This window comes from Zea mays, chromosome 3 (assembly GCF_902167145.1).
Source record: "Zea mays cultivar B73 chromosome 3, Zm-B73-REFERENCE-NAM-5.0, whole genome shotgun sequence".
Classification (NCBI taxonomy): Eukaryota; Viridiplantae; Streptophyta; class Magnoliopsida; order Poales; family Poaceae; genus Zea; species Zea mays.
In genome coordinates, this window is record NC_050098.1 from 232861643 (window position 1) to 232871621 (window position 9979).

At 47.5% G+C, this 9979-nt stretch overlaps 1 protein-coding gene across 1 annotated transcript; it reads left to right on the forward strand.

The window, feature by feature from the left end:
* The first annotated feature begins 3346 nt into the window (after positions 1–3346).
* On the forward strand, positions 3347–5839 carry LOC103651628 (protein NRT1/ PTR FAMILY 6.2). The gene is made up of 3 exons (XM_008677296.2): positions 3347–3484; positions 3749–4108; positions 4215–5839. Exons 1-3 carry the CDS (start codon positions 3482–3484, stop codon positions 5625–5627), a joined length of 1776 nt encoding a protein of 591 aa, XP_008675518.1. The 5' UTR covers positions 3347–3481; the 3' UTR covers positions 5628–5839.
* Positions 5840–9979: the final 4140 nt, after the last annotated feature.

Genomic DNA, 9979 nt, shown 5'->3' on the forward strand with positions numbered 1-9979 from the left:
AAAAAAGTAGTCTAACCACTATTTGTTTTTTAGTCAATATAGTCAATTACATTATGGGGCAATGTTCATATGGGTATGTTAATTTAGTTGCCTGCTTAACCCCTTATCAAGGGCCCCCAAATGCAGTTCATCCCTATTTGGTTATATATGCGAGCTAGGCAGCTAGCACTATACTCAAAGTAAGCTTATCAACCCATAATTTGGCTAAATTCTGTGTATACAATTATATATGCACCCTTTCTTTAGCATCCTCTCTGCAGTCTAAGACATGGTCTAGCCACTTATGATGTGTTTGGTTTGAGGTCAAAGTGGGATGAAGCGGGGGCGACACCGTCCTCTCGAATTTTTAGGATCACGTCGCCACCAAAAAACTACTCCGGTGTTTACCTCGTCCCTACGTGACTCTCATCCAAATACTATTGAAACTGTGGCCATCTACTTCAATCTCTCCATGTACATCCAACCAAACACACCCTTAATTAGGCAAGAAACTAGTTACGCGCATAACATTGGATGACTTCCTATATATCAAGACAAACAACGGCAAATTGCATTGCCCTGTTCATATCAAGACAAACGCTAATACGAGTATAATGTGCATGCATCAACAATGTAAGCTGTATATCCAGAGAACAACATTTGCAATGATGAGAACAAGACGTATCAGCAGTTTTACAGTATTCCTCTCAAATGTTCTTATGTCTCCGGCCCGTTCCCTACTTAGTTAGGTTAGGTCGAAATGCAATAGCCGACCATAACCCTTTTAGAAATTGGAAGGCAAGCACATACTTATCGATGGAGCTATTCGTGGGTCTCTCTGCACCTGCAGATCATCCATGTGTAACTACCACCCAGTGTCCTCATGATCGCCAGAAAATTATACTAATATAAGTGGTGCCTGCTTCCACTTTGTGCACATATGTACTACTCACATTCTTATCTCTTGATACTACCACAGCCACATTCTCATATACTTGATTCAGTCTTTTAAAATCTTGGCCATCGAACAAAATGTTGCTATTTATTCAGATTGGTCATCTCTCCAAAATACTTGTTACAAATTTGTTTGGTACTACTTCCTTAGTCCTGAAATAGAAGAGAGGTCTCTTGGATCCTTAACCCACTCTCTCTTTTGTCTTTTTAGACAATAAATATTGAGATTCCTTTTAAACTTTACTGAAGTAGGAAACCAGAAATAAAAAAAAATAACAACTGAACTGCTACCTCCATCTTAACCATCTCAATTAGGGACAAAGTGTTTTTTCATCAATCTTTGTATTTTATCTACATAACTCTTGGGTATGACCTTTTATGACAATACATTTTCATCATAAAGTGTAAAATTTACGTCACAAGAGGGATTTTATAACATCTCTATAACAAAAATATGTTCGTCACCTATCTTCCGTACTTAATCACTTCTTATGGTGTTCTGTTGTATTTCGTCTGTCATACTTTCTATGACATTCCAGCATCATCACTAATCTATGTGAAAATGTCACGAGTTTGTGGTCTATGTGGGCGCCACATGGACATCATTCATCATAAACTCTTATATGATTCTCATAAAAATCTGACGTGGCAACATGTTATGACAGATGCTTATTTGGTGAACCACAATCAAAGTAGAATTTTGTCAACTGTACATGCCTAACATTTGGAATCTCTATAAATGGAGGCAATTTTTGATACTATACATGTATAGGATTTTAGAGTCTAGATTGAGTTGAGAGGCTTGCAATTGACAAGTTGTCAGCATCGACCAGCAGCAGGGTATGAGGTAGATACCCCTACTTTTTGTGTGAATTTGGACAAAGAACATAGGTCTATCGATTCTTTTCAACGTGAGGATCGGAACAGCCTGCCCATTCATATACTGTACATTTTCGCAGCAGGTTTACACAGTAAAAAAGAACAAGAAATAATTGACGGTCAGGTCAGGTCCTTGCAGGTGTTTGGAGGAAAACAGGCCTGTGCAAAAAGTGGTCGGTGCATTTGATCCAATCCAACATGAGGAAGGGAAGCAAAGGGAGGCTGCTTTTTTTTTCTGTAGTCTACAGCAAAAAGATGTCGAAGAGTGGTAGGCAGGCAGAGGAAGACGATGGATCAAAGCATTGGTCCAGGAGCGTCACATGTGTCGTGAACTGGTGAATCCAGCTCAGCTAAAACAAGCAGCCTTTGGAGGATTCTAATCCTACAGGAAAGATGCAGCTGGGAAGTGCTGTTCACTTGTTTGTTCATGGCCGATACGTACTCTATTCAGATTTGCACCTATCATGGTGCAGCAAATGGCAACACTATACACGGTTAGCAGAGCAAATGGTACTGATATTTTTCCAACGTATTAGAGTCCAAATACTCAACATCTACTAATGCTCAAACACCGTGCTCAAACCCACTCCGGCCATGTGGGAGCGACTAGCACTGGATCCGTCTTTTTTTGTTAATATCACGCTCAAATCTCAGAAATATGATATTGATATCTGTTAATATCTTATTCAACATAGTCAACAATGCTTTAAGCTAAACGCCTTTCGTTCTCTTTTGTTGTTAATTAGTCACATGTAAATTCTGAAAGGTTCATAATGTGCGTTTTTTTTTTGAAACAACAAATGTCAGTTCCCTCACTGCTAGCCAAAATCAAGTAGGAGGAGGCTCGCACCTATAGTGTGCTGCAGGAGCGAAGCACATTGCTGAGACCTTGCGATCGAGTCATATAGGCCTGCGCAGTGTGTGTGATGTTTGATACATTTTCTTCCCCTCCATGTAGTGTAATGTGTTGATTTTATCTTCCCCTCCTTTTTGAGAATTGAATTTATATTACCAAAAGAACAACGTGCAGGGGCTCTAGTCTCATATTATATTAGATAACTCTAATGTACCTTTCTTTGCTTCTGCTCCTTCATTAATGTGGGAATATATCGCTTTTATCTGTAAAGCTTATCTCCCGTTCGGCTCCACTGACGATTTGCTAGCAATCTGGATCACTGTGTGGTGTGGCCACTAGCTCTAGTCGGCATGAGATGCTGTTTGAAGCTCCCAGAACATTCCCTTGCCGCCGGGCCTCCGCTCCATGATCTAGGAAGGAGTACTCACTTTTCTTAGTTTCCACGTCTCAGCATGCAGGAGCAGCTAGATAGTTAGCATATCAGTGCTGCTCATCTTCTTGTAAGTTGGTTTACCAATGCATAACATTAATTATTGTACTGGAGGTTGCCCCACAGTTACAGTCACCTGGTGCAGGTCCCTTTCGCCGGCCGGCCGATCTGCATGATCAGCTGTGATCGGTCGGTCGACGGTCGTATGCGCGTCTCGTGGTCTCCGTGCCTATAAAAGGACGAGCCAATCTGCAGGTCATTCAGCAAGCTCATCAGCATTCGACTGCTCCAGCTAGCTGCAGTGCAGAGCCATACCAAAGCCTGCTTGTGTTGTGTTGTGTTCTCTTCTGCTCCTCGCTCGCACGAATAATCAGTTCAAACCAATGGTTCGTACGTCAGGCTAATTAATTTTCTACTAATTAGCTTAGCTAGCATTCTCTAGTTCAGTCATTCATTCATTCATTCATATATAGTTTTGCAGCTCAGTAAAGTGACGATATATACATTATTTGGTAGTGACAGTCAGGACATATATATATATATATATAGACAGTACCTGCATATATATGCATGCAATGCTGAATTATCTGCTGATTGCTGGCTGATACAGCACGTTGCTTTTGTGTGCTTGCGTGCCTTTGGTTAACTAGGACGGGAAGAAGGTGCAGGAGAGGGCGGCATGGGGAGCCAGCGACGGCGGCGGCAACCTGGTGCAGGACGCCGTCGACTACAGGGGCTGTCGGGCGGACAAGTCGAGCACGGGCGGCTGGGTGGCGGCGGCGCTCGCCCTGGGGATCGAGCTGTGCGAGCGCCTCGCCACCATGGGCATCGCCGTCAACCTGGTCACGTACCTCACGGATACCATGCACCTGCCCAGCGCCGCAGCTGCCAACGTGGTCACCGACTTCATGGGCACCTCCTTCCTCCTCTGCCTCCTCGGTGGGTTCCTCGCCGACTCCTTCCTCGGACGGTACCTCACCATCGCCATCTTCGCCCTCATCCAAGCCATCGTGAGTACTGTACTCCGATCCAACTCGAACGATTGCTCTGGCATGCATGCCGTGACGTCAGCTCATGGTAGCTGATCCATGCACGTGTCGTACGCACACATGGCAGGGCACGGGGCTCCTGGCAGTGTCCACGGAGGTGCGGCAGCTGCGGCCGCCGCCGTGCGGACCCGGCGCGGCTGGGCCGTGCGAGCAGGCCACGGGGTTCCAGATGGGCGTGCTGTACGTGTGCCTCTACCTCATCGCGCTGGGCACCGGCGGACTCAAGTCCAGCGTCTCGGGCTTCGGCACCGACCAGTTCGACGAGCGCGACGCGCGCGAGCGCGCCGCCATGGGCCTCTTCTTCAACCGCTTCTTCTTCTTCATCAGCGTCGGCACGCTCCTCGCCGTCACCGTCCTCGTCTACGTCCAGGACCACGTCGGCCGGAGCTGGGCCTACGGCATCTGCGCCGCCGCCATGCTCGCCGCCATCGCCGTCTTCCTGTCTGGCACCAGGCGGTACCGCTACAGGCGCAGCTCCGGGAGCCCCATCGTGCACATCCTCCAGGTCCTCGTCGCTGCCGCCCGGAAGCGGAACATCGCCAAGCACCCGCTCGCCGTCTCCGCGCTCTACGAGGACCGCCCCGAGCACGCGCGCATCCCCCACACCGCCCAGTTCCCGTGCCTCGACAGGGCGGCGGTGATGGCAGGGGACGACGACAACGAGGTGGGGCACGACGGGCGGCCGACGCCGAACCCGTGGAAGCTGTGCTCCGTGTCCCGCGTCGAGGAGGTTAAGATGGTGGCCCGCCTGATGCCGGTGTGGGCGACGACCATCCTGTTCTGGACCATCTACGCGCAGATGATCACCTTCTCCGTGGAGCAGGCCACCACCATGGACCGCCGCATGGGCGGCTTCGAGATCCCAGCCGCCTCGCTCACCGTCTTCTTCGTCGGCGCTATCATGCTCACCCTCGCCTTCTACGACCGCGTCTTCGTCCCGCTCTGCCGGAGCCTCATGACCGGCCGGCAGGGGCTCACGAACCTGGAGAAGATCGGCATCGGCCTGGTCCTCTCCATCGTCGGCATGGCCGCCGCGGCCATATCCGAGAAGAAGCGCCTCGCCGTCGCCGCCACAAGTGGCGTAGCAGGGCATGGGTCGCTGCCCATCAGCGTGTTCATGCTGACGCCGCAGTTCCTGCTGGTGGGCGCAGGCGAGGCGTTCATCTACACGGGGCAGCTGGACTTCTTCATCACGAGGTCGCCCAAGAGCATGAAGACCATGAGCACGGGCCTCTTCCTCACCACGCTCTCGCTCGGCTTCTTCCTCAGCAGCGCGCTCGTCTCGCTCGTCAAGAGCTGCACCCGGTGGCTCGGCGACACAATCAACCACAGCCGCCTCGACTACTTCTACTGGCTGCTGGCCGTGCTCAGCGTTGTCAACCTCGTCGCCTACCTTGTCTGCGCCATGTGGGCCACGGCACCGACCAGCAGCCAGGCGGAGCAGCCGCAGCCCGCGATGGTCGCCGACGAGAAATGCTAGCAAGATATATCAGCCACCGAACGATCGACCTCTGTTGCACCGATCACTTGTTAATTATGAAGGGCACAAAATATATATTACTTGATACGCCTACCAGTTTAGAGGATTTTATAGTTCTGATGAGTGGATGCAGTGTCGATGTCATTTTTCCTACATGTCAAAACCAAGTTCACCTCTATTTATTGAAAAATAAGAAAAATGTTTAAATGTAAGAGGCCGGTCTAGCACTCTAGATAGTGTGGTGTCTGAGACTGAGGGCTTGTTTAGTTGTGTAGACTAGAAATATAGTTCTAATTGTGAGCTGCGAGGAAGTTGTTATAATTTGAGAGGAAGAATTAAATGGCAAAGTAATGATCAACACAAAAGACACGACGATATGTTTTCCAAGGTTTTGCTCTAAAGAACGTACGTCCCAGATAAGGTTTCCATAAAGGACGTGTCTCTTTCAACTTTTTCCCTCTCTCACACGGTCACGGAGATCAGATGAGTTTTCTTCACTATCTTAGGGACACTAAGTCCCATAAGGACCTCCACACAAAGAATCAGAGTCTCTTGCCTCACTTTACAATCAAAGAGAACGGGGAGGTAGTGAGAATGAAAACTTGAATCAAGATCAAAAGAACTCGTAACTCTCGAATGCACAAGCCGCTAAGTCTCTCAAACTCAAATCGATCAAATGCGGCGCGGAATTGGCTTTGGAAGCTTTGGAGATATTGTACTTGATGTGTAATAACTTGAAGTAGTTATTGTACCATCAATGTGCTGGTTGGTGGTATTTATAGCCCCTAATCACCTAAAGGGTTGTTGGAATACAAGCTGAAAAGTGGTATGACTATGTGTGCATCGAACCGTGCACAATACCGGTTCAGCGCACATCAGACCATCTGTCCTCTGTCCTGGCACGTGACTGTTCTAAACTGCCAGAGGCACTGGACCATAAACAATGAAGGTCTGGTACATCATACCCTTTCCACATCAGCATATCTGTTTGAGTGAAGTATCTGTTGAGACATGTCAGGCGGTCCGATGCACCGTCGAACCAGTTCAGTGTTCTGCCTCCAAAAACGCCCAGAAACATCCTCTCTACATAACTGAACTGATGCACACCGGACCGGTCCGACACTCTGGTTAGATTTTTGCCAAGTCTCGACCCTCTCTACAAACTCGGTCCGGTGCTCACCGAACCGGTCTGGTGCGCCAGACTTCAGATTTTGGGAGCAGTTTCTTCTTCTTTGATCAAATCTTCTTAAAATCTTTTTAACTGGCCTTGAGGATGTTCCTATGACTTAGACAAATATATGTTATGCCACTCCAACTAGTCAAAATCATGGATCTTAGACTTTTTATTCTCTCTAACTGAAAATCTTGATTTTGCTCAAACTAGCTCCAAAAGTGTGACTTTCTGAATCTAAGTTATCCAACCTCGTTAGATGTATCAAATAGGTTCCTAGGGGTGTATAAAACTTATCCAAGGTGTGGATCTAGGCAAAGTTCATTTATTCCAAGTTTTACCCCTTTTAGGTTGGTTTTGAGTTATTTCTGACTTAGAACTATATTAAATAAGCTTATCCACATGTGAATCAAAGACTAGACAAACTAGTTAGTCCATAAGGTTGTGATGGTCATCAAGCACCAAAATCAATTAGAGAAAAAGGTGAACCCCATTTCCCTTTGAGCTCTCCAAAATCCTGATGGATGGAGGCATCATCCTCAACATCATGTATGTGGAGACACTCGAGGCTATGGGAATCGATCGCTCACGCATTCAATCGTCTGTAGCACCCTTCCATAACATTGTGTCGAGGAAACAGGTTGTTCCCATCACGTAGATCGACTTGCCCATCATGTTTGGGGATCCATACAACTATCGGACAACGACCCTAACATTCGAAGTGGTTGGGTTCAAAAGATCCTACCACGACATCATGGGACGACCATGGTACGAGAATTTCATGGCCATCCCTAATTGCACCTACCTCAAGCTCAAGTTATCGGGACCACACGGTGTCATCACCATTGTGTCCTTATTCGGGCACGCCTATGAGTGCGCAGTGGAAAGCTACGAGCTCACCTTGGAGATCATCACATCCAAGGAGCTCACAATCATCCGAGAGCAGTTGGTCGAGAACGCACCAAACTCTATGAAATCAGCCAGATCCTTCAATCAACGAAGGACGTCAAAGAAATCCTCACTAACCATGAAGACTCCCACAAAAAGGTGGTGCGCATCAGCGCATCGCTTTTCGACAAGCGCGCCCGTCAACTTTCTTTACGTGAATAAGGACATATTTGTGTGGAAACCCTCAAATATGCTAGGCATCCTGAGGGAAGTCGTCGAGCATTCTTTGAAGATTAGGGTCGACTCCAAGCCAGTCAAGGAACTCATGCACCACTTCAACGAGGAGAAATATAGGGCGATCAGCGAGGATATCACAAAGCTTTTGGTGGCCAGATTCATCAAGGAGGTGTATCATCCTAACTGGTTAGCCAATCTTGTTGTTGTACAAAAAATGAATGTGAAATGGTGAATGTGTGTTGACTACATGGGCCTAAACAAAGGCATGTTCAAAGGAATTCTTTCCTTTGCCACGCATCGACCAAATGGTTGACTTGACCTCAGAATGTGAAGTCCTCTACTTCCACGGTGCATACTCTAGGTACCATTAGATCACGTTGAAAGAGGCCGGCCAACTCGTGACTTCTTTTATCACCTCATTTTGCATGTACTGCTACATGACAATGCCATTTGGACTAAAAACGTCGAAGACATATATGAGCGGTGTATGCTCAAGTGCTTTGGAGACCTCATTGGGTGAACCATCAAGGCGTACATGGACACATTGTAGTCAAATTCTAATAGGCGGCGACCTCATAATTAACCTAGAGCAAACATTCGGCAAGATCCGAGTGAATAGCATCATGCTCAACCTCGAGAATGTGCATTTTGGGGTCTTAAGGGGTATGCTACTCGGATTCATCATTTCCAAGCACGACATCGAAGACAACCCAGACAAGATCATGGCCATCACACGAATCGGGCCAATTCAGAAACTAAAAGGGTGCAGCGAGTCACAGGGTGTCTAGCAGCACTAAACTGCACAATCTCATGCCTCGGTCTGAGGCCTCCCCCTCTATCAGCTCATGAAGAAGCCCAATTAGTTTGCCCACATGGAAGCCCAAGAAAGAACATGACAAAGTCAAGGAAATTATGATGAAGTTGGTCCCGCCAATCGACGACGAACTGCTCCTGCTTTACATCGCGACCGCCACACAAGTGGTTAGCACTGCTCTCATTGCTGAGAGGCAGGAGGAGAGCCATGGTCTCAAGGTCTAGCACCTAGCATACATCATCAGTGAGGTCTTGTTGGACTGACACGGTATCCGCAAATCCAAAAGCTGCTCTATGAGGTCTTGATCGCTAAGAGAAAGTTGTGCCATTACTTCGAGTCACACCCCATGACAGTAGTGATGTTCTTCCCACTCAGTGAAGTCATCCTAAACATGGACACTACCAGCAGGATCACACTTAAGCTAATGGGTCAAGGGATCTCCTATGTCTCATGTACCACCATCAAGTCCTAGGTACTCATTGATTTCATTGCTAAGTGGATCGAGACTCGGATGCCACCTGCAGCCATGAAATAGGAGTACTAGATGATGTTCTTTGATGGGTCAACAATGAAGAAGGGTATAGGGGTCAAACTCGTTTTTGTCTCCCACATGAGGTGCACATGAAGTACACAATCCGACTCCACTTCACTGCTTCAAACAACGTGGCTAAGTACGAGGTGCTCATCAATGGCATGTGTATCTCCATTGAGCTTGGCATCTGATGACTGGACGTCCACACCGATTCCTAGCTCGTGGTGGAATAGGTCATGAAGGAATCCAACTTCCTCAACGCTAAGATGAAGGCTTACCGCCAAGAGGCTTGCAAGCAAGAGGATAATTTTGACAACCTCGATCTCAACCGCATCCTAAGGCGCTTCAATGAAGCAACAGACACCCTAGCTAAGATGGCATCATGTCAGGATCATGTCCCAATAGGTTTTTTCTCTAGTGACTTGTTCAAACCCTTGATCAAAGAATTGAAGCGGGCTAGCAATGAGCCTACTACCAACCCATCCTAATATCGAAGTCATGGAGGCCGACGCTAACCCAGTGGTAGAGCCCGACCCTTTGGCTGACTAGAGGACTCCATACCTCGACTATCTCATTCATAACACACTCCCAAGCAATAGGATAGAGGATCAATGGCTCACACGTCATGTGAAGTCTTTTGTGGTCATCGATGGGGTGTTGTACAAGCGGAGCCCACCAAGATCCTCCAACGGTGCATCCTGATCCAACAA